Source organism: Mytilus trossulus, chromosome 6 (assembly GCF_036588685.1).
Source record: "Mytilus trossulus isolate FHL-02 chromosome 6, PNRI_Mtr1.1.1.hap1, whole genome shotgun sequence".
In the NCBI taxonomy this organism is placed as follows: domain Eukaryota; kingdom Metazoa; phylum Mollusca; class Bivalvia; order Mytilida; family Mytilidae; genus Mytilus; species Mytilus trossulus.
In genome coordinates, this window is record NC_086378.1 from 86801209 (window position 1) to 86828076 (window position 26868).

General features: G+C 32.6%; 1 protein-coding gene across 1 annotated transcript; it reads right to left on the minus strand.

The window, feature by feature from the left end:
- Positions 1 to 1852: 1852 nt before the first annotated feature.
- Positions 1853 to 22582, minus strand: LOC134723092 (putative uncharacterized protein DDB_G0277255). Its single transcript, XM_063586732.1, has 6 exons — positions 22464 to 22582; positions 21803 to 21861; positions 17065 to 21096; positions 6472 to 6727; positions 4252 to 5763; positions 1853 to 2730 (listed from the first exon to the last, which is right to left on the minus strand). The coding sequence occupies exons 4-6, from the start codon at positions 6680 to 6682 to the stop codon at positions 1853 to 1855; spliced, it is 2601 nt and encodes an 866-aa protein (XP_063442802.1). The 5' UTR covers positions 6683 to 6727; positions 17065 to 21096; positions 21803 to 21861; positions 22464 to 22582.
- Between the last annotated feature and the right edge of the window lie 4286 nt (positions 22583 to 26868).

Sequence of the window (26868 nt, forward strand, 5' to 3'; positions counted from 1 at the left end):
TTCTTATGTGCATAATACATATCTATAGAAAACACTTAATTTGTTTGACAATGAAAGGAGTAGGTCAAGTAAGACCCCTTTTTGGCCCCAAAATGTTGCAATTTTACAAAATTGTTAAAATTTAAACTTTTAGTTATTTATTTGAAAGAAGAATGCTTCTGCTACATAAATATGGGCTGTTTTTGACAATAGAATACACATATATCATAGAGTAATGCTAAAGTACTGAAATCTTCACAAATTTAGCATTTTAGTAAAATTAGACGGTTTCCGTCTTAAAAGAAAGTGGCCGCATTTGTGTTCATTTGTAATATTGAAATAAAAGTTGCATTTGATGGTAATACATAACATATATAAAGATTGAGGATGAACACGGATGAGGCCACTTTTATTTTTGACAAAAATCATCTGAAAAGTGACATTTTTGTCAGATTTGATAGATTTTTCATATTTAAGCTTGAATCGGAGCATTTTTAATGAGTTAATCAGTTCAAATCTTTCACATATACTAATTGAATCAACTGAAATAGACACTTAAGTGTTTGATAAACTGTTATCACAGAGATATGTCTCGCCTTTTTGTAATTTTGATTATGCAAATGTTGAAATCAAAATAGCAATACTTTAACATCTTGCACAAGTTATGAGAATATTCAAAGTCAATGAACCATGACTGAGTTACACATGGCTGAACAATCTCCATGTAAATGAGTTGTGCCAATGCTTATATATATATAACTGCATACCAAATACCATCATGACCATTGACTTATTATAAGACGTTCTCAAATCTAAATATAACATTAACTAGTAAACTATAGAAAAGTTTCAAAGTAAATAAGAGGGGGTGGGGCTATATAATCTCAATGGAAACGAAACTTGCAAATGCCAATAAATTTGCATACCAAATAACATTGACAGCAGTTTATCTTTAACTGATCTAATCACAAACTAATACATGAAAACAAAGATAAGTTTCAAAGTCATTATAGACTGTGACTGAGGGGTGAGGCCAAATATTCTCCAAGGAAATGAGATGTGCCAATGCTTATACAACTGAGTACCAGTTAACATTGGCCTACCACTAATGGTTCCCCTTGAATTGACTTAATCACAAACTAATACATGATAACTCAGAAAAATTTTCAAAGCAAATAGACCATGACTAAGGGGGCGGAGCCAAGTTATCTCCATGGAAATGAGATATGACGATGCTTACACAACTACATACCAAATATCATTGACCTACTACTTGTGGTTCCCCATAAACTGACCTAATCACAAACTAAAACATGTTAAATAAGCAAAAGTTAAGAAGTCAATAGACCATGACTGAGGGGGCAGCACCAAATAATCTCCATGGAAATGAGATGTGCCAATGCTTATACAACTGCATACTAAATATGATTGACCTCACCACTTGTGGTTCACCATAAACTAGACCTAATCACAAACTAATACATTGTTGACGCCGCCGTTGACGCCAACGCTGCTGACACCGGAAACAGCATACCTATGTCTCGCTTTTTGACTCCCTCAAGGCGAGACAAAAAGTGTCCAAAATCTAATGTCAGATGAACCTGAAATTTGAGACCAACATCGGCCCTTACCATACCTTCTCCTTTCAATTTTATGATAATAACCACTCTGTATCCTTTAAATCAAAGAAATAAAGGCATTTTCATTGTTTTAAAACTAACCTCACTGGCAACAAAATTGCTCCTGTTGGATTCATTACAGATATAACTGGCTCATTACATTTTCTTTTCATGACTATTTTACCAAATTGCTTTGTTATCACTTGACCAACCTTATTTTCTATACATTGTAAAGTTTCACAGCTTAAAAGATGTTATATCTCTTGCCAATTAGCTAGTTTATTTACCTGATTTCCAGTCTGATTTGTATGAGTGTCAACTATCGTATCAGCAGTACCAGTCGTCTCTTTAGGACAAGCAGCATTTGCCATATCAGAGTTTTGCTGCTGGAATTCTTCTTTTGTTTGTTGTTTTCTTTTTTTACTTTCTTCTTTTCTTTCCTTCTTCTTGCTCTCTTTAATTTTTTTGTTCTTTGGTTTGTTTTTTCTTTTTCTGCTTGTAGGAACACTTTTACTTTCTTCCTCTGAATTTCCACTCTCTGAACTATCTGAACTTTCATTATCTGATGGTGTTTTTGTATTACTGCCTTCATTACCAATTGCATCATTTCCTTTATTCAAATTCTCTAAATTGTCTTGTTTTTCATCTACCTTTAAAGTTTGCTGCCCATCTGCACCATGTCCTTGTCCATCAGTCTCTACCTTTTTTGGCGTTTCACTCTGTTGTTTTCCTGCATTATTTTGTTGCGTTGTTGTACCATTATTTTGATCATCATTTGTTAGTCCTGATGTATCATTATTTGGATTGTCACTAGTCTCTGTGAGTTGCCTATTCTGTTGTGCATCACTACGTTGTAACTGTCCTCCTTTGTTATCTTCTTGGTGTCCATCATTTCCTGTTGCTAGCTTTTCAACCATTGACTTATTTATTTTTATTTCTCCTATTTCAACAGTTTTACTTCCCTTAAAAATAAAAGAATCCTGAAACCTCTTTAAAGGTAACTCAGATTTTGCTTCCTCTTGATTGCCTTCTTTTGTACATTCCTTTATTGCTCCACCGAATACAGGCTGTTGTTGTTCATTGACATTAACATGTGTACTGATGTTAGCGGGCTGAAATGTTTCGGATGATTCTGTAAAGCAATTAAATAATTTGTAGAAAAAAGTTTTATATTTGGGAACCATTATTTAAAAAAATACACAGGACTACTTATCAATACTTTTAGCTATAAATCTACCTTATGCATTGAATATTAATACATCTGTTATTAAAGAACCTTTGTGAGCAGGCTCACATACCCCACGTCTTCATATTGTCACTGGAGAAACAAAATCTCACTTCGCAAGTAAAATAAACACAATTTCCCGTCGATATGCACAACTACATAGTATGTCCCTATTATCTGAAAAGGTTTCGTGAAATTCTGTTTTTTGGTTTCAGAGGAGTTGCGATGACAAACTCTTGAAGTAGTACATTAAAGTAAATAAGTTCAAAGAGGCATAACTCCTAGAAAAAAAATTGAATCGCAATTTCCCGTCAGTCACTATGCACAACTACATAGTATGTCCTTGTTATCGAAAAGGTTTCGTGAAATTCTGTTATGTGGTTTGAGAGGAGTTGCAATGACAAACTGTTGCAGTAGTACATTAAAGTAAATAATTTTAAAGGGGCGTAACTCCTAGAAAAAAAATTGAATCACAATTTCCTGTCGAAATGCACAACTACATAGTATGTCCTTATTATCTGAAAAGGTTTCATGAAATTCTGTTGTGTGGTTTGAGAGGAGTTGGGATGACAAGAAACAGGACTGACAGTTGGACTGACGGACGGACAGACGGATGGACTTACTAGTTTGCTTATGAACCAAACTTTCCCTCCTAACCTAGGACAGTAGCGTAACAGTACAACATAAGAGCAAAGTATAAAAATTAGTGATAAAGGGCTTAACTCATTAGGTTAATACATTTCCAAATCCTTTGAATCAGCTTTCAAGATAAACTTCATTTCTATCTGCTGTTTATTCTTAATTTGTGTGCATATTGCCATGATGTATATGTTTGTTGTTATTTAAAAATAAGTGAATTGCGTCAGAAGGAAATCTACCGTAAGTTAGTATACATAAACATGTAAATTTATAAACTTTGATTGATTTTGGAACATTCAAATATGTGATGAAGGTTCAATTATGGTCTGTTTTGTAGGGTAAAATTCTTACATCAACTTGATTTTTGAAAGTTTCATACTTTGCATATAGATTTTTTCAACCCAAAATATTTGGATACCCCATGCAACCGGTTGTGGAGGGTATAATGTTTTTTACCTGTCCGTCCGTCCGTCAGTCCGTCACATTCTATATGTGCCTGTCCCAGTCAGCAGCCTGTTGTTCAGTTTTTGTTTTTGGTTTATGACTGTCATATTTGTTTTTTTCGTAAATTGTTTTGTAATGGATTAGGCTGTTAGTTTTCTCAATGATATAGTTTCATATTTTTAACAGGGCCTTTCAATGCTGACTATACAGTTGATTTTTTCAAATGTTGAAGGCTGTTCATTTGTCTTTAATTACTGATATTCACTTCATTTAAACTTTGCTGCATACATTGTGTCATTGGCAATCATACCACATTTCCTTATTCTTATAGTTAACATGATTTACCAGACATAGACTGGTTGCCTGTCAAGCTTTGATCTGGTATGGTCTTCTCCATCAACTTTGCTTCATTTTGTTGATTAGGAGTGGCTGTGTTATTGTCAGTTGATGCTTGTCCTTCTGGCATATTTCTTGGTTTTGGTTGTGAACTGTTTGCTGATTCTTGTCCACCAGCCATTTTTGCTGAAAGTGGTTGTGAACTGTTAGATGTTACTTGTCCTCCTGGCATACTTGCTGAATTTGGTTGTAAACTGTTAGTTGTTACTTGTCCTTGTGGCATACTTGCTGAATTTGGCTGTGAACTGTCAGTTGTTACTTGTCCTCCTGGCATACTTGCTGAATGTGGTTGTGAACTGTCAGTTGTTACTTGTCCTCCTGGCATACTTGCTGAATGTGGTTGTGAACTGTCAGTTGTTACTTGTCCTCCTGGCATACTTGCTGAATGTGGTTGTGAACTGTCAGTTGTTACTTGTCCTTGTGCCATACTTGCTGAATTTGGCTGTGAACTGTCAGTTGTTACTTGTTCTCCTGGCATACTTGCTGAATGTGGTTGTGAACTGTCAGTTGTTACTTGTCCTCCTGGCATACTTGCTGAATGTGGTTGTGAACTGTCAGTTGTTACTTGTCCTCCTGGCATACTTGCTGAATGTGGTTGTGAACTGTCAGTTGTTACTTGTCCTCCTAGCATACTTGCTGAATGTGGTTGTGAACTGTGAGTTGTTACTTGTCCTTGTGGCATACTTGCCGAATTTGGCTGTGAACTGTCAGTTGTTACTTGTCCTTGTGGCATACTTGCTGAATTTGGCTGTGAACTGTCAGTTATTACTTGTCCTTGTGTTATACTTGCTGAATTTGGTTGTGAACTGTTAGTTGTTACTTGTCCTTGTGGCATACTTGCTGGGTTTGGTTGTGAACTGTCAGTTGTTACTTGTCCTCCTGGCATACTTGCTGAATTTGGTTGTGAACTGTCAGATGTTACTTGTCCTTGTGGCATACTTGCTGAATTTGGTTGTGAACTGTTAGTTGTTACTTGTCCTTGTGGCATACTTGCTGGATTTGGTTGTGAACTGTCAGTTGTTACTTGTCCTCCTGGCATACTTGCTGAATTTGGTTGTGAACTGTCAGATGTTACTTGTCCTCCTGGCATACTTGCTGAATTTGGTTGTGAACTGTCAGTTGTTGCTTGTCCTTGTAACATACTTGCTGGATTTGGTTGTGAACTGTCAGTTGTTACTTGATCTTGTGGCATACTTGCTGAATTTGGCTGTGAACTGTCAGTTGTTACTTGTCCTTGTGGCATACTTGCTGGATTTGGTTGTGAAATGTCACCTGATGCAAGTCCTCCAGCCATATTTTTTGGATTTGATTGTGAACTGTTCAGTGTTGTCTGAGCATCATAAGTATCTGATTTACTGACAGCCTCTTTAGTAATATTAATACTCCCCTGGAGAGAAGCATTGTAAACTTGTCCTTGGCCTGATCCATCAGGATCAACATTATCAGCTTGTTCATTTATATCTGAAATGATACATTACTTCTTAATGGAACATTTTTTGGTAAATGATTCTAACAATGATAACTAAAAGAAAATGGTAAAAGGCACATTCAGAGGAACAATCTCTTGTGAAGAGAACTTTGTCTCATTGGCCATCATACCACATCTTATTTTTTATATCATCTAAATCATGTATCAGTTAAGACTCTCCACTGTCAAAACAAGTTGTTAATTTCTTTCTAAACACACAGTACTTGTTCTGGGGATAAAGTGATTACATATACCAATGGTTTATATATTGATGATGTCTTAGTGTTAGACAATAGCCTTCTCCTATAACTGAATTTATTTAGTTTACAGATTTTATAACATAAACAGGTGTGCCACTATTGCAGCAGGACCTGCTGACCCTTTGGGAGCATATGAGTTCACCAGCACCCTTTGGTAACTGAGTGTTGCTGACAATTTATTTTTTGTGTAGTGTTTTACAGACTGTTTTTTGTCTTTTTGTTATATTTCATCACGTTTTGATGTCATGTTTTTCTTCACTCTTTCTCTCATTGCAAGCTTGATATCTTCTCCTTCTTTTACACTAAGCATAATGCAAATTCAAATTAAACATCAGGCCATTATCTAAATAAACCTCTTGAACAGGGCTACAAAACTCACAAAAGGACAAGGTTAAACTCAGAAATGAAGGTAAATGAAGCAGGAAAACTTAAGTCTAGTACCTTTTTGTACTTGTGGGGAACATTTTGGACAGAATTTCAATGCTGTTGTTAACTCTGTCCCACACTGTGTTCCATCACTCTTTTGTCCTTGACAAATACTAACTGCAGTCTTTAAATAAATACTGAGATCTATTTTTGAACCACATTCTCCACAGTATTTCTGTCCTTGACTGACTTCACTTCCACAACTTGAACTTGGACAGGTAAACATTATTGAAAGAATGTTAAGAGTCAACTACTTCCTTTTTAAAGGATCCTAGAAAACAGAAATATATTTATTAATGATAATGCAACTTCCTTTATTCTTTTTTTTCACATTTATTTGTGTTCTTCATCACTACATTAAGGGATTTCAAAATTCAAATATATGTCTTCGTAATTTTTCTGCTTGATTTTTTCAACTACAATTCAAAAAAAAAATTAAACTATAAAGGCTGACAAAACATGAAAACAGTGGTCAGTAAATGTATTGCATAATAGGAAAATCAATATAGGCAAAAAATTAGCATTTATATCTTATTTTTTTCAAACAATAAATTTTATATACTATTAATTCAGAAATCATTGCGAGGTTTTTATTATTGCGAAAAATGCAACAGAGTTGGAAATCCAATAATTTAAACTGCAATTTTGTGAAACATTTTATTAATTATGAATTAAACAGGATTTTTCTCAAAATCGTAAAAATAAAATTTGAGTTAAAGTTTAAAATGACAAAATCACGATCTGAATTTACAGTTTAGAAATATATCTTGCATGGTATGTTCTAGCTAGCTACTGTTTTACAGCCTATGACATTATATTTGAAAATATTTTTACTTCAAGTATTAGTTTGGCATAAAATGTCAACAATTATAATGACGATTCATGATTCTGAGATGAGCATTGTGGCCTTGTGCTGCTCTTTGCTTAAAGATTTATATAATGATGTACACTTCCCAGAAAAAATAAACTAGAGGCTCTTAAGAGCCTGTGTCGCTCACCTTGGTCTATGTGAATATTCAACAAAGGACACAGATGGATTCATGACAAAATTGTGTTTGGTGATGGTGATGTGTTTGTAGATCTTACTTTACTGAACATTCATGCTGCGTACAATTATCACTATCTATAATGATTGGCCCAGTAGTTTCAGTGGAAAATGTTAGTAAAAATTTACAAATTTTATGAAAATTGTTAACAATTGACTGTAAAGGGCAATAACTCCTTAGGAGGTCAATTGACTATTTTGGTCATGTTGACTTATTTTTAGGTCTTACTTTGCTGTAAATTATTGCTGTTTACAGTTTATCTCTATCTATAATAATATTCATGATAATAAAAAAAACAGCAAAATTTCCTTAAAATTACCAATTTAGGGGCAGCAACCTAACAACCAGTTGTCCAATTCATCTGAATATTTAAGAGCAGATAGATTTGGACCTGATGAACAATATCAACCCCAATCAGATTTGCTCTAAATGCTTTGGTTTTGAGTTATAAGTCAAAAACTGCATTTTACCCTTTTGTTCTATTTTAAACCATGGCAGCCATCTTTGTTGGTTGGCCGAGTCACCAGACTCAATTTTCAAACTAGATACCCCAATGATGATTGTGGCCAAGTTTGATTGCATTTGGCCCAGTAGTTTCAGAGGAGAAGATTTTTGTAAAAGATAACTAAGATTTACGAAAAATGGTTAAAAATGGACTATAAAGGGCAATAACTCCTAAAGGGGTCAACTGACCATTTTGGTTCTGTTGACTTATTTGTAAATCTGACTTTGCTTAACATTTTTGCAGTTTTCAGTTTATCCATACCTATAATAATATTCAAGATAATAACCAAAAACAGCAAATTTTCCTTAAAATTACCAATTCAGGGGCAGCAACCCAACAATCAGTTGTTCGATTCATCTGAAAATTTCAGGACAGATAGATCTTGACCTGATTGACAATTTTACGCATGTCAGATTTGCTCTAAATGCTTTGGTTTTTTAGTTATAAGCCAAAAACTGCATTTTACCCCTATGTTCTATTTTTAGCCATGGCGGCCATCTTGGTTGGTTGGACGGTCACCAGACACATTTTTTAAACTAGATACCCTACTGATGATTGTGGCCAAGTTTGATTTTATTTGGCCCAGTAGTTTCAGAGGAGAAGATTTTTGTAAAAGTTAACGACGACAGATGACAGACACCAGACGACGGACGACAAGCCATGAGAAAAGCTCACTTGGTCCTTCGGGCAAGGTGAGCTAAAAAGCCAAACCTCAAAGGAGTAGGTCCGGTGAAACCCCTTTTTGGCCCCAAAATATAGCAGTTTCACAAAATTGTTTAAATGTAAACTTTTAGTTATTTATTGGACAGTAGAATGCTTCTGCTACATAAATATGGGTTGTTTTTGACAATAAAATGCACATATTTAGTACTAGCACCATTACGTCATGCTAAATTACTGAAATCTTCACAATTCTTTCATTTAAGTTAAATTTGAGACCGTTTTCGTGTAAAACAAAGTGGCCGCATTTGTGTTCATCCTTAATATTGAAATGTGTGTTGTATTTTATGATAATACATAACATATATAAAAGTTTTGGATGAACACAAATGCGGCCACTTTCATTTTTGACGAAAACCATCTTAAAAGTGACATTTATCGACATATTTGGTAGATTTTTCATATTTGAGCTTGAATCTGATCATTTTTAATCACTAAATCAGTTAAAATCTTTCAAATTAACTAATTGATTCAATTGAAATAGGCACTTAAGTGTTTAAAAAAAGGTCAAAATCTTTAGTCAGATTAACCTGAAATTTGAGGCCAAAATTGGTCCTTACAAGACCTATAAGATAAGATATTTTATTTTCCAATTATGGGCCCCAAAGGGCATAAACATTACAACATCAATAATTTTTTTTCATAATACAATACAAACAATGAGATAAAAAAAAAAAAAAAAGTTAAACAAGAACTATTTAAGTTCTTAAAGAATACGTAGATAAAGAATCTATAGTATGTTTTTTTTTTTTAATACTAATGCATATTATTGCAAGTGTGGTTGATATAGATAACAAACAAGTAGCCCAAAAAGAAAAAAAGAAAAATAGATATCCACATATGTATAGTACACAAAAAGTTGGATCAATTAAATATATAATAATTAGCCAAAAAGAAAGTAGAAATTGAACATGTCCATGACTCATCCTGTGTCAGCAGCAAATAGGAAAGCATTGTGGTTTCCTAAAGGCAGCTGACACCAGGGGGCGATACCTTATGGGCCATAGGCATGTAAAATGTGTGTAAATGTCTCTTTCCTACCTGTATCAAAAGCAAACAAGGAAGCATCATAGGTAACTTGAATGCAGTTGATACCAGGGGACGATGCCTCAAGGATATAAGAGAACATTTGAATAAATAATATATCTTAACAAATTTTTTTTTTCTTAATCGGCTAGTATGTCTGTGATATTCAGATGAATATAATTTTCTATCTCCAATCAAATGTATATACACACATAGATCTCCTTTAACTAATCTTCACTAAGGAAGATGTTTGTATATAAAATTACATATTATTTTAAGTAACTCAACATTTTCTACACTAAATAACCAGATAATTTTGCTTTGACTGTTCATATGATTAAAATAAGAATTATATTGTGCAATATTAGCTAACATACAATTTCTATCATCCTCAAATTTGTTACAATCAAATAGAAAATGAGCCTCATCTTCGACAGTATTGGAAGAACATTTATTACATATTCTGTTAATTCGGGGAATACCCTGATATCTACCTAATTCTATTTGTAATCTATGAGAAGATACACGTAATTTAGTAAAACTTCTTCTAAGTTCAAAATTCTTGATCAATGTTAGATATTTTTCAAAACCAAAATTTGTTTTAAATAAAAGGTAGGTTTTCAGTTTACTGTCTGAAAATTTATCTATTTGTTTTTTCCAACAGCTAATAAACAATATTGATAGCTTGGTTTGTATATATTTCTTAAATTTGTATAAGGATTCACAAAATGGAGCATTTATGGCATTTGTATAGTCAATACCAAGTATTTTAAAAACAACATTTATTGAACCATACCATGATGTTATATTCATGTGATGTAGTGTCTTTGATTGTGTATATGCCTCTTTTAATAGAGGAAAATTATCACCTAAATTCTCTAATCTATACCAGTACAATAACATTCCTTTTATAATATTAAAATATATTGGAAATCTTCCAAGTTCAGATAACACTGCAGCATTTGTTGTTTTCTTGTGTACCCCAAGTATAAATTTACAAAATTTTATATGAAGTTTCTCACAGGGTAAACCTGAATATAATTTTTCAAAAGATATATCTTCCTTCTTACATTTAGAGGAAAGAGAATTAAACATCCCCCATATTTCGCTACCATATAATAAAATAGGTTTTACAGTGTGGTCAAAAACATGAATACTTGTTTTTACATCAGGATTTAGTGATAAAAGATCTTTCCTTAATTTGAAATGAGCTTTCAGGGATTTTTTGTATAGTTCATTTTGAGCATAACTGAATGAACCAGATGAGCTTAAATATAAACCTAGGTATTTGTATTTTGAAACACATTCCAGATTTATATTCTGAAATGTGAATATCTGTTTTACATGTCTGCCTGCCTTGTTGAAAATCAGCACCTTTGTCTTATTAGTATTCACATTGAGACACCAATCTTTGCAAAATTTATCAAGCATTCCCAGCTTTTCTCGTAGTCCTTCAGCTGATGTAGATAATAAAACAATATCATCAGCATACATTAAACAATGTAGATTTTTGTCATTGACATTAACTGGGTCTCTAGTATCTGACAAATATCTGGGCAAATCATTTATGAATATCTTGAATAAATTCGGACTGAGGTTGTCACCTTGTTTGACTCCAATATCTAATGGGAAAAAATCACTTACTTGATTTTGAATTTTGACACATGATTTGCTAATTTCATACATACTTTTAATAATGTTATAAAAATAAGACCCAGCCCCAATATCTAGTAATTTAATCTTGATCCCTGTATGTATAACAGTATCAAAAGCCTTCTGAAAATCAACAAAACAGGCAAACAGTCTACCTTCTTTTGAATTACAGTATTTGTTAATAAGACAGTTTAAAATAAACATATGATCTGCAGTTCTGGCTTTCCTTGTGAATCCAATTTGACTATCATGTATAATATTATGTTCCTGAAGAAATTTGTCCAGTCTTAGACTTAATATTCTATTAAAAAGCTTTCCAATTGCACTTGTTATTGTTATTCCTCTATAATTGTTAGGGTCACTTGTATCGTTGCTTTTAAAAATTGGTGTAATATAACCTTCAGCCCAAGATGTTGGGTATATACCTGAAGACAGACAAGTATTAAACATCTGTTGAAAACTTTTTAAAAGGAAAGTCTGTCCATTCTTTATCATATTATTACTAATGTTATCCAAGCCTGATGATTTATTGCATTTTAAGTGTGAAATGGCTTTGGATATTTCGGACTCAGTGATAACGGAGTCCAACTCGTTGAAACATTTTGAGTTTTCTAACTGTTTCAGTTTTTCACATAGCTCTGTATATCTACTTTGAAATTCACCTTTCAGTTGTGACAACTTTTGGAAATGTGATATCAAAGTTGATGGTTGTACTCCACATTTTTTTTTAGTTTCATTTTTTTCCTGTAGTTCATTAATTAAGTTCCAATACAGTTTTGGATTCTCTTCGTGCAAGGAGTCCAGCTGACTAATCAATGATTGTTTGTATTGTTTGTATTTATATTTCCTTAGTTTGGAGTATTCACGATTCAGTTTATAAAAGTGATTTTTGATAATTGGATCATATGGAAATCTTGAATAAATTTTTCCATAATTAAGCAAGTTAGTTCGAGCTTGTTGTAAACTTGCATCAAACCACTTTTTGTTTTTTTGTTTGTTTGTGTGTTTTTTTAAAGGTCGTTTAAGTGATAGATTTGCTGCTGATAAAAAGATGTTTGAAAGTTTTGATGATGCTTCATCTACTGATGTCTGAGTAAATTGAATTGTGCTGTTGTTGAATTCTAGTATGTAGTTTTGTAGTGTATCTGAAGAAAGTGTTTCTTGAAATTTTATTGCTGAACAGTCAGTCCAGATATAATTAGGTGTCATATTTTTCAACTGGATTGGAATATCATTTTCTCCAGGAACACAATATTTTGCAGATAATTCCCACTCAAGTTTACAATGACAATCAGATAATGTGGGAATAAATCTGGATACTTTAAAATACAGTACATTTTCAAGAATTTCTTCCGACACAGCAACATAATCAACCACACTTGCACCGTTGGGGGTATAGCAAGTAAAATTACCAAATGTATCACCAAGAACTCTGCCATTTAAAATTCTTATTTGTTTACTAATGCAAAAATCCAAAACTTCTTTGCCTCTTTGATCAATTTTTTGGTCTCGACTTTTTCTTGTCATAATGTTTTTGTCAGTAGGGTATGTATCAAAAATTGGAGTAAATTTTGAATCATCGTTTACTATAAAGTCATTTTCAGAGCCTATTCTGGCATTAAAATCTCCACATAACAAAATTTCACCCATTTTTTTATACTGAAAGATATCTTTTTCTATGCATTCAAAAACATCAGAAGAGAGTTCTTGGGTATATTTAGACGTAACAGGGGGGTTGTACAGTACACAAATAAATAGGTCACTTTTAAATCCAAAAAAGGATTTTTCTAATTTAATCCATTGATAATCTGGATTACTGTTAATCAATATTTTGACATGAGGTTTAACGTGACTTTTCTGTAGAATTGCTATACCCCCAAAATGACGGTTATTATTTGATAATTTTCTACATATTGGATGATAATGAAATTTACCAATATTGTGTATTTCGGAATTATATCCCACATGAGTTTCGACTAAAAAAACAATGTCGTAATTCTCTATATGTTTCAGAAAAAGGGGATCCTCTGCTTTATTCATGCCCTTTGAAAATAAGCCACCTATATTCCAATAACCAAATTTTACAGATGATTGGTTTGATTTTGGCATTTTGGTTGATACAATTAAATCTGGTATAAATAATAGAATAGATTTTCTATCTATAAAAAAAAATAATAAAAATTTGTCTCTAAATAAAAGGAAGAGACAACAAGGAAAATATTCAGAAATGTAAATATTTGAAATAAGTAGATTTATTTAGAGGATAGTTTTTACAATGGTTTTCTAAATACAAATAGTCTATGATATAATGACAGATAATTTCTTTTCTATGTATCCTCTTTTAACTGAATAACTATTAAACTGATTTGGGTTGAATAACCTGATATCCTGGGTTAATTCAAGATCAAAAGTATGATTCAAATGTGAAAACTAAAAATAAAAATGAATGAAATAAAATAAAAAAGGCCAACTTTTATACCTAGCAGAGGTTACATATATATGACCATGTAATAGTGTGACTTCTTCACATAATGGCTGTTTCATTTGAAAAATCTATTCAATGAGAATATGAATTTATCAGCCCAAAAAAAAAAAAAGAAGAAATATATAAAGTTGTACATGTATATATAAATTATATGTAAATGACTTTAAACATGTTAAAGGAAGTCAACATAATGATATGGTAATATGTATAATATTAAAAAGCAAGTTATTCATGATGACCTCTGCCACGTCCACGTCCACGTCCACGTCCTCTTGTGTTGCGCGATTTGGATCTACCTCTTGAATTTGGCATGGGAATGTTTAAGGCAGTGTGTATTCCACGCTTTAAGTTTGCCGATAGCTGAGACACGCCAGAGTCAGAGAGATGAAATTTATCTTCACTTAGTAGCTCTGCAATTGGGTTTCCATTTCGCAACATATTGCCATGATCAACAAGTAGAACATCTTTATTGTCATCATATATTTGTTTCAACAAGGCATTTATGATTTGTCCATTTGTGTTGAAAATTACACTGTCGAGTCGAGGAGTAGTAAGAGAGATGATGCAACCACTATTTTGCCATTTTTGAAGTGCAAGCTTGACAATATCTTGTATTTCTTCTACACATTGCTGTGGTGATTTTATTTTCAAATCATTCGTCAGGGAATGAAACACTACTAGATTTGGAATTATATCCGATACCGATATCTCCAAAATAGCTTGTTTAGTTTCTTCTAAATTGAAAGCAGTAACCTTATTGGTTGTAAATGATGGCGATAGCTTCTCTGCATTGATACCAAACGTATTGGATGTACCAATTAAAATAATTGTTGGTTTGTTATCAATGTCAAGTTTAGATTTGTCAGTATATTTCGTGTCTGCATTAACAAGATGAAAATCTTCAAATCGAGAAATCATTTGGGAGCGGAGAGAGATATTTTCTTCTTGTAATTTCTCCAAGTGTTGAGTATGTCGTTTTAGAGTATCAGTTAGTTTGTCAATTTCTTCATTTTTGGTTTGTAGGCTTACCGATAGAAAGTCGATCTCAGAGTTTGAAGTAGTTAATACCTTTTTCATTTCTGCTCTAGTCTCCTCCAGTATTTGATTGTGATATTTCATTTGATCTTCATGTTGAGCTTTAATTAACATAATATTGCTTTGCTCGTGTTTTAATTTAACTTCCAAAGTCTGTTTTTCTGTTTGTACGGTTTTATATTTTAATTGTAATGTTGATATCTCATTGTCGTCTTTTCTACCTTTTCCCAAGACTAGAACATCATCATTGCATTGTTTAACAGCAGTTAATACTTTGCTGAAGTTTTCATTGTGACTGTGTTCTATTTTAGCCAGCGTGTCAACTAAATTTAATTCAAGCCTTTGAAAATCATCTTTTTGAGGTTGATCTTCTTGTACTAGTACTGATTTTAACCCAGTCTGGGAGTCAGGTAATACACAAGTGTCCTTGTCAACAGGGCATAATTCATAAATGTGTGTATTGTTATTGTCATCATGACATTCGTGTGAAATACATGTATTAGTAGGACTGGTTTGTGATATGTTTGTAAGAACTTTATCAAGAATATCTTTCAGAATTGGAAAATGAATATCCACAAACTCATAATAATGACTGCCTTGTACTCTTATTGTTCCTGTTGTGACAAAAAATGTAATATTAAATTGAAGTTCCCCCTTTTTTAATACTTCAATCATCACAGAATTTCCACTGTTGTTTCGGTTTTCCCATGTTTTGGGTTCGTCATACCATTCAATATCATAATCAGGTTCCTTTCCAAGATTGTCATAATAGTAAATATCTAGTGTTTTTATCCATGGTTGGATTCTGTCAAGGTTTGTGTAGAATGTGATGATTTTAGCATGTTCATCATACAAGTTTGGGTCAATTTGCTCGAAAAGGCTTAATTTTGCTTTACCAGTCCTCTTGTTTTGCTTTGATGGGAGAGATGAAAGAGGATAGTCATTAATGGTTTTGTCCATCGATAGGTCAATTTTCAATTTGCCTAAATCTACCATGATGACCGGCTTGTAGTCAACACGTGTTTATATAGTTATATGTGCACACACGTAAATCAGCGTAAATAAATGTTTGTAAATATAATTGATCGATCGGAAGTTATCTTAGTGTTTCTTCCTCTCTGATATCAATGTTTGGTGTATTTTAAATGATGGAAACTGTTAAAAAACCCAGGATTCTCAGAATATTTTACCAGTGAATTTTTCCACCAACCGCCATTAATCAGGGGCGATAATCGAATATCCTATATATATACTCCTTTAAATTTTATAAAAAAAGCTATAAATACATACAATTTATATTCACAACTATCAAGTGCTGCTTTCAATTTAGAATGCACCCACAATGAATTACATATTTAAATCATGAGTCAATATTTCACTGGTGTCAATGTGATGATCGTAACTGCAATTACCATCATCCCAATATGGCAGACACAAATTTAGAGAAATTTTAGAAGGCTGATTTCTCCACTTTAATTGCTTATTTTCAGATTTTTTTATGTCAGAAAACATTTTTATAAGCATGACCATTGAAATATTTTTTTCGTTTATGATGAAAAAGCAACAAGAAGAATGAAAATCGAGATACAAAACATCATGATGATGATCGTAACTTTTATTTATGTTTATCAACAATATGATGGTAACTTTTATTTAAGATGATCGTAACTGTCTGTTCCAGCGCAGCATTTTTGGATAAATAAAGCTGTCTGGTATGCAGGATTTCTTTTTTTGAATTTCAGGACATCAGGATTTCGTTCTTTAAGCCTGGGATTTCGGGATTTTGTGTTTTTAAGCTCGGGATTTAGGGATCAGGAACCCTCCTACCCTCCCTTCATATTGACATAAACAAGTGCCTGTGTATAAAGTGTAATTTGAGATATTTGACATACAGATATATTTTGTCTATCATAATTTATCTATTGTTCAAACAATTATATTGATCAGTATTGCTAAATGGGGTCATAAATGCTACAAGGTCTGTATTACACAAGTAGCTAAATACATTTTACTTGATTCACCTCCCTGGTTGGAATCACATTGGTGATTGAAGAAAAGTGTAAACCGAAAATACAAAGGATGTTTAGGATACAAATGATATCCCTAGAATTTAGATATACTGACTTGGCATGGCTTACCTGTCTCAATTTCAAAGACCAACGGAATGTTAGATTTTCATTTGATAAATATACTGCAACAGGAACTAAAATACTTGTATCTTTGTCCTTTGCTTCTTCTTTTCCATATTTCTCAAAAAGTGCAAAGTTCAATATAGTTTCCAGAAAATGAAAAAAATCTACTTTCACTTTTCATCTTAAATTCCCGCGAAAAAGAGGAGAGTTATCTCCCATTTAATGTAACATATATTGATATATCTTTTTTTAATCATTTACTGTTGATGATATTGATATCGTTCGATGATATTGTTCGAAATATGCCTATTGATATTCTATGCATTATTACTATTTGTATAACAGTTGTATGGGCCATTGCCAATTATTGTAATTGTGTTTGTGCCAATAAAATATTTATATTTTATTTATGTAACTAGCTCCTAAACTCAGATATTTCTTATTTACCGGTAAACTCAAAAACACTTAAACAAATTTGCATAAAACTTTCATGAATTGTTTATAAAATTGAGAATGGAAATGGGGAATGTGTCAAAGAGACAACAACCCGACCAAATAAAAAAACAACAGCAGAAGGTCACCATATTTATATCTATTTACGTGAGCTCCCTTTCGTTTTTATAAATTTTAGATTTTACGTTTTTGAGTTGTTGGGTTTTATTCTTTAAAAAAACCCGAATGATTTTCCAGTTTTTGGAAATTAACTCAAGAACGCTTTCACAACCTTTCAAGAAATTGTGGTGAATTGTTTAAATCTATTGACATGAGATCCCTTTTGATTTTCAAGTTATAAATGTTTGAGTGTACGTTTCCAAGTTACAGGGTTTTATTCATAAAAAGGGTGATTTTCCAGTTTTCGAAAGAAAAAAAACCTTCAAAAATGCTTTCAGCAGTCTTGGTAAAACTATGGTGAATTGTTTATAACTATTGATTTAAGCATCCTTTATAATTTGATATATTTTACATTTTACATGTATGAGTTACTGGGGGTTTTATTCATTCAAAAGGGAGAATTTACCAGTTTTCGGACAATAACTCAAAACTTCTCTCAGCAATTCTCATGAAACTTTGATGAATTGTTTATATCTATTGATGTAAGCTCAGTTTTTTTTATATAAATTTATAATATGACATTGAGAATTAATTGAACTTTATTTTGTTATAGTCTGACAACAGATCTCAAGTTTACTAACGGCAGAGACATGTATACTAAATGTATTTATATGTCTCTGCTAACGGTTGCAACTTGGGACAGACACTTACATACAGAACGTTGTGGGTTAAACATGTTAGCGGGATCCCAATTATCCTCTAACCTGGGACAATGGTGTAACTGTATAACATAAGAACGAACTTAAAAACTAGAGGCTCTAAAGAGCATGTGTCGCTCACCTTGGTATATGTGAATTAAATCAAAGGAAGCAGACAGTTCATGACAAAATTGTGTTTAGGTGATTGTGATGTGTTTGTACATCTTACTTTACTGAACATTCTTGCTGCTTACAATTATCTCTATCAGTGGAAAATGTTAGTAAAAATTTACAAATTTTATGAAAATTGTTAAAAATTGATTATAAAGGACAATAACTTCTTAGGGGGTCAATTGACCATTTTGGTCATTTTGACTTATTTTTGAGTCTTAAATTGCTGTACATTATTGCTGTTTACAGTTTATCTCTATCTATAATAATTTTCAAGATAATAACCAAAACAGCAAAATTTCCTTAAAATTACCAATTTAGGGGCAGCACCCTAACAACGAGTTGTCTTATTCATCTTAAAATTTTAGGGCAGGTAGATCTTGACCAGATAAACAATTTTACCCCTTGTCAGATTTGCTCTAAATGCTTTGGTTTTTTTAGTAATAACCAAAAACTGCATTTAACCTCCATGTTCTATTTTTAGCCATGGTGGCCATCTTGGTTGGTTGGCCGGGTCATAAAGCACAATTTTTAAACTAGATACATTAATGATGATTGTGGCCAAGTTTGGATTAATTTGGCCAAGTTGTTTCAAAGGAGAAGATTTTTGTAAAAGATCATGGATATTTACGAAAAATGGTTAAAAATTGACTATAAAGGGCAATAACTCCTATAGGGGTCAACTGAACATTTTGATTATGTTGACTTATTTGTAAATCTTACTTTACTGAACATTATTGCTGTTTACAGTTTATCTCCATCTATAATAATATTCAAGATAATAACCAAAAACAGTATCATTTCCTTAAAATTACCAATTTAGGGGCAGCAACCCAACAATGGGTTGTCTGATTCATCTGAAAATTTCAGGGCAGATAGATCTTGACCTGATACACAAATTTACCCCATGTCAGATTTGCTCTAAATGCTTTGGTTTTTGAGTTATAACCCAAAAACTGCATTTTACCCCTATGTTCTATTTTTAGCCATGGCGGCCATCTTGGATGGTTGGCCGGGTCAAAAAAAAAACTTTAAACTAGATACATCAATGATGATTGTGACCAAGTTTGGTTCAATTTGGCCTAGTAGTTTCAGAGGAGAAGATTTTTGTAAAAGTTAACGACGATGGACGACGACGACGACGACGACGGACGACGGACGCCAAGTGATGGGAAAAGCTCACTTGGCCTTTTAGGCCAGGTGAGCTACAATTGAGTTGAAAAAGGCGTTACTTATCAGATGGATACAAATAGAAATACTACACAGATTGGACGTGGCCGAGTACTTGCATATCCCAAGGATTTGTATAGTTAGACAACTTTACAAATCCTTGTTCTAACTATACAAATTCTTGATTTGTCTAAAACATTCATTAAGGAACCTTTTGAAAGCAGTGCAAAAATAATTGCCGAACACTTACTAGAGGCCGAGATGAAATGATAGATTACTGGGTTTTGTGTAGTTTAACCAATACATAGTAGGGAACTTCAAATGTTCAGACTGAGAATCCTTAAGTTGTAATGTGGTTATGCAATATTTTTTTATTATATGACTTTCTGTGGAGCTTGGACTTCAATGAAGATGAATTTAAAATTTTATTCTTTTAAAGAACAAAATGATACTTTTTTTTCATTAAAACTAAGTTTTATTAACATATTTACATTTGTTAATATATACATCAAATACCAGTACCTTATTCCGGCCTCGTTAACATTAGTATAGAACATCTTTTATGGTAATTATGAAGTTAGGCTAGAATTTAAAAAAATCTTGTCTGATCAATGTCATTCGAGAGTCTTCTTGAATTCGGCAAATTCGGCGATATTGGCTAGTTTCTCTGCCAATTTTAATGCATGGTCAACAACAACGGCTATTTTTGATATCAATGCTATCCCTTCAGTTGCAAGTGCATAAACAATCATAAGTGCAACCTCGGCAACATCTTTTATCTTTTCCCATGTAGAAATATTCTTGTTCAAAAGAAGTTTGATGATCCGCCAGAAAGAAGTAAGTTCGAATGTTTCTTTGAGAAAAACGAAAATAGCCTCAGCTCTTCTCCAAGTACCACCTCGGTTCCATTCATCTTTAAATTTATTGAGCGCCTGTTGAAATGCCGGTTGTCGGACAATATCTTCTACTTCTTTAGTGATTTCTCTAATCGCAGCTTCGCTTAAATCCACAGCAATATCCACACAGCTTAAGACCAACATAAATATTTCAACTGCTATGCTCGCCCACTGTAAAACATCTGCAATTTCAACATCTTGAATTGTTGCAAGATTTATTTCTGGTATGAATTTTGCTCCACCTCGATGTACCTCTACAACCGTCTGGCCATTTGACTTTTTGACCAGTTTCATTCGGTATGTTTCAATGCTGAACGCCTTCTTGATCACGTCTACCCTATCCTGACCAATAATGGTTGACATTTCTTTTTCGACATCATCGGCTGATTTTTTACCAACCATATCCAGCATTTCTTTCGTTAGTCTTTCTTCTGTTTTTGCTCCCTCCTCTAATAAATCCATTATCTTGGCCTCATACTTTGGGAAATCTTCTATTAAGTTGTTATCTTTCAATACTTTTAGGGCTTCTTCGACAACCACTTTAGTATCAACTGAAAAAAAGGATTGGAAATAATGTTGCTGGCTATTAATTATTTCTTACTCTGAATCATACTCATACACACATCATATAATGGCAGTCAGCAAATAGATTGGCTCAGTACAGTCCATAGAGTCAATTCAATATAATTCATTTGGGTTGAGTTTTCAGGTAGGTATATTTCCATTAATTACAAAATTCTGACTTCAATTGTGAGAAAGTTTGTTTTTGGCAAATGCAAGGCTATTCTCAATAGATTCTAACTATTGGTATGTTGTGCATCTCTCAATTCTCTGTGTCATATAAGCTTTCGACTATTATATACATTTAGTTTTTCTGTAAATCTCCCTTTACACAAACGATATGAAGTCACAACACGATACAAAGATGTATTTTTTATGGCATTAATTGTCTTTTGAGATTATGAAATTATGATCAGCCGTATTGTTTTTTAAGTTAATATTTATGCAATAAAATATTCAGAACCCGGTTTTCAACCTAAGACAATATAAAAAGTGTGCATGTTCTTATTGTACATTAATTAGACTTTCAGTTTATAAATCAGAAATAGGTTTGCAGAAATCTTATATTTTTTTTATGCTATAGCACTTATACCCTCTACCTTCACCATACTTGTCTGTGTTAAATAAGACAATACCTGATTTTCATGCGCATGAAAATGTTTAATAGTAGCTTTAAATAAAGTATAATAATAATACCTGTTTTGAATATCTTTGCTGATTCCATTCTGTGTCTTTTACAGCGTCTACAGCTACTCCTGCGGAAAATAAGTATTTGTTAATTCATACTGATAATATTGTTACTCTTCATCCCAATCATATTTATGATAAAAACAGTCTTCATTATTACGATTTTATTCGATTTCATACAAAAATCTTTTGATTGATGAAGGAAAATGTTGATATTTATTTCCTTGTACTACTATCTTTGCCTGTTTGTCTTTTTAATTTTTAGCCATGGTGGCGTCAGTTTAATTTCGATCCATGAGGTTGACTGTCCCTCTGGTATCTTCCACCCCTCTTTTAAATAATTTGTATATTTACGTTACAAACGAGCTATGTGTGAAAAACTTGCGGAATAGAAAGACTGAAGATAAAAAAACAACTAACAAGAAGTAATACAAAATAACACTAGCCTTTAAAAGAGAGGAGTTAAAATTCAGACTTGAGTTTTAAAAGTTTCTTTTGAAATATCCAGTCTAAAACATATTTTCCACCGGATAAAGCTTGTAAGATCATGAAATGAAACTGGAACTTATCTCAATCTGACCATTATCACAAAGAACCCTTAGCGCATTTACTGTTATTGTCTAAGATATAATTTCTGTTAAATTTAAGTATAAATTATAAAAGTACTTACTTAAAGATGAAAAGTTATCAATGCTTATTATCTAATAAGACCAATCTCAACATGAATGAAGATTGTAAGGTAAACAACTAAAGCGGATACTTTGATTTCGAGATTTTATAAAACCTTACATAAGTATCTAGTTTTTCGATTGGTCGAAAGATTGTGTAATTTCACCTATGTTTTTTTTTTTAGAAAATTCAATAATTCAATTTACTGAAATTATTTCCTCATGTAGATATCGTTCTGGTGATCTAATATAACAACTAAAACCCTGCAACTACAGTAGGTTACCAAAGGGCTCTCAATTCTATATTCAACCTTCTATATATATATATATATATACAACTCGTCTAAACATCAACCCAACAATGTTAGATCTGTAAATTTGCTTTCGCAAATTTTTGGTTCTTCCCTCGCCGGGATTCGAACCCATGCTACTGTGATATCGTGACACCAAATCGCCTGCACTGCAGCCGTCCCGCTATTCCACACGACCACCTGGGCTCTCAAAAAAAGAGCTTTCGGTGGCCATATGTTACCTTTCCACGTCAGTTTTAATCTAGCGGCGTACTACAGTACATGATATATAAGGCATGAAGATGTTATTGTTACAGATCAGCTAAATTATCTATAGTAAAGGATCCTACAAATTAATGTAAGATACAGTCACAGATATATATATTAGTTGATCTTGTTTTAAAAAAGATGTTTGATTTTAAAGATTCAAGAGAAAACTATTTCATTCTTTTTTTTATTTTGTACATTATATATATACATATATATGTATCTTATATATTTGATTTTCAATATTTGATATAAGCGTATATTGCATCTTGGAAAAAACAGTATGATATTTCTCAACTGTTTCCATCGTGAGTCTGACAGACGGAGAGAATAATAATCATTTCAAATACGTACACATATTCCAAGATTCTTTTATCTTGCAATAGTATTAAATCATTTTATTTTTCTACACTTTAAACAAGTATTTCCTATTCAAAGTTAAAGCATATTGAGAGAGTTAGTCCTGCTTTATGTCATAAAAAAGATTTGCCAACGAAGGTATACATATCTTAGAGAGGGACAAATCCTACTCTTAAAAAAAACCCTCTTATCTAAACAAACAGTTCTCTGAAACAGACATTATCAAGATGCTTGATTTCTTGACTGACAACCTGTTTGTTACGTTTAGAGAACGTGATTTCGATAAACAATCGATTTTCCCATGCGAACCAACTGAGTGTGTGTGTTCTCTTCCTCTTGCCGACTATCTTGAAATGTATAAACAAAGGCAACAGTAGTTTACCGCTGTTCAATAGTCATAAATCAAAAAGAAATCAAATTTAGTGATTAATCTATAAGTTGAACGCATATGTACCATTGAACTTGATATTTTCCAGCATACTAGTATAAAACGTGCAATATACCATGGCGGGTGTGAATGAGTAACAAGCTTGAAAGGATACAGCTAATACAATAAATAGTTATCAAAGGTACCAGGTTTGCAATTTGATACATCAGACGCGCGTTTCGTCTACACAAAATCAAAGCTACATAGTTAGGAAGCCAAACAAGTATAAAGTTGAAGAGCATTGACTACTGGACTGGTGATACCTTCGGGGACGAAACGTCCACCAGTAGTGACATCTTCCCAGTGGTTTAAATAATTATCAAAGGTACAAGGCTTATTCGCTAGAAACGCGTTTCGTCTTCATAAGACTCACCAGTGTCGCTCAGAAAAATAGTTAGAAAGCCAAACAAGTATAAAGTTCAAGAGCATTGTGATCCCAAAATTCTAAAAAAATGTGCCAAATACGGCTAAGGTTACATATCTATGCCTGATGAGTGATCTGCCACATATGATTGACTTACATCTAGAAATTAATGAGGGGCGTTTGACAACAAAATTTTACAACAAAAGATATGATTTCAGCTTGGATTTCTATATTACAACAGCCCTTCATACAAAAATGATAGAATATTGCAGGTTTTATTCTCTTTAATGATTTTATTTTAAAAGCTTTGCTGCTTTCACGGAAGTTTTTAAAACAAGAGTTCATAGTTCGCTGTCGACACAAGTACAGTCGTCTTATCTGTAATTTAACAGTGTTTGTCCTATAAAATCTCATAACAGATGTTAAAATCAAAATTTTGTACCCCAGACACTAGTTGTAGTTACGACATATCCGATATTATTTGTGAAACGGTTATTCCATAACGGTTAACCAACTCGTGATGGTGTCCGTCAAATTTACGAAGGGATGATTTCAACTTCACCATTTGAAACTCTTGGTTTAATAGCTTCCTTGTGAGCAGCAACCCTCTATTAAGAAAATCATGATAGGAAAAGCAAGCACGGGAATATGGTATCAATTGGGAGATATATACCCCGTATGCAGGTGCTGCTGGAATGTTGCTACTTAGAAATGGTAAGTTCACAATTGGAAACCCTGCCATTTTCAGAAGTTCTGAAATGTTTGAAAATAACATTACACACAAATGCACTGGGTGATTTCCATTTTTCACGTTGACGAAAAAGATCAATTCATTTTCTTAAAGAATAATTGGTTTAAATTCAAGTTGACAACGCATGACTTTTTTAATGTCAAAATATAGGTATGAACAGGATGGATGTTATCTATTTTTAAAATAAGCAAAATCAAGATAAAACAATGCTAGAACATATTTTGAAATAATCTTAAACATGAATACGGCATATCTAATATTACATAGATATAAGAAGATTTGGTATGAGTGCTTGTCTAATAAAATAAATTAACAACGAATTACTCCTCATATACTAAAATATGATTTCTATCCCATACTTAATTTGTATCTCTGTCAAATATCTATGATATTGCGCTTTTAAGACTTAATTAAAAATTTTAACACTATTACCAAAAGGGAAATACATCATTATAAGATTCACATGACGATTTGTAAACGGATTTGAACCAGAAAATCAAGTAAATATCAATTGAACGCGCGGAACATATAAATAGTATAAATAGTGGTACTTGAAACTTAGGTTATGTAATTTCTATTAAGGTTTGAAATAGACATTCAGATCTAAAAAATATAAAGAACAAGTATTTATGACTGTGCGACTATATGCAATTTCCTCTATCTATCGGAAGTTGTTTAAAAACATGACCCAACCATTTATTTATGAAATGCGTTGTCTAATTATAAGAGGTATCCGGGCTCACTACTTGACTTAATTTTTCTTCAGTATTTGACCATTCATTGTGATATTATGTAAGGGGTATTTTTACTTATTTAGATTGATATTTATTTTTGGTTCAATTCGAGAAATATCTCATTGAATCATATCAAAGCACTTATTACAATTGCATGATGCATGTGATACTTTTGTAAAAACAAATCCTTATTACAAACTTAAACCGAGGGAAACACATGATCAACTATAGAAAGGAAAACAAAAGAACCAAGACCACGGAACTGCAACAACAAAAACAAACACCAACATACATAGAAATTAACTATTTGACAGCAACTACAATTTTTCTGACTTGCTACATGACATTTTACAATGTTTTAGTTTTTTGTTGTTGTTGCAATTCAGTGTTTTGTTATTTCGTAGGTTTCCTCTTATAGTTAATGTTAATATGTTTCCCTCGGTTTAAGTTTTGAATCCGGTTGTGTTTTCTCTCGGTCAATTTATGACTTTTGAGCAGCATTAAACTACTGTTGCCATTATTTATGCCAAATTCATTATATTTTGAAAATGTCAAAAAAGTGTTGTCAATAGCTAATTCATGTCATTCACTCATGTCAACACAGAAATGATTTCCACTGAGCTGATGATACTCTAGAGAGGAAACCTCCAACAGATGTGGCATGGTAAATGTTATTCAAAGACAAATTATAAGGCGTGGACGACCGTTTCAACTTCGTACTTGATTTGACCCTTAAATATTTTTTGATTCGAGCGTCACTATTGGGTCTTTTGTAGACGAAACGCGCGTCTGGCGTTAATTATAAAATGTTGGTCCTGGTATCTATGATGAGTTTATTTGCTAGTAGATATAATTGCTTTGTTCCTCTTTATTCTAAATTTCAGCCTTTAACGTTTTAAATCAGTTAATTAGAGGCGAATTATCCCGAATCGATATCCGAACTCATATATATCGAAAACAAACTGACAATGTCATAGCAGAAAAGACGAAAACTGTAACATATTTGTTACAGAACAATATTAAACAAGGTGTATTTTAATTTAACATTATTGATACCAAGAACATGTGTCTTGAAGACATTTATTGTACATGTATTGTGCTGACGTTAATCTGCCAAAACTAGCACATGTATTATTTAATAGCTTGACTACTCTATCAACTGTTGGCATTTATGGCTATTGTTGAAAGCTGATGGATGACCCCTCTGAACTATA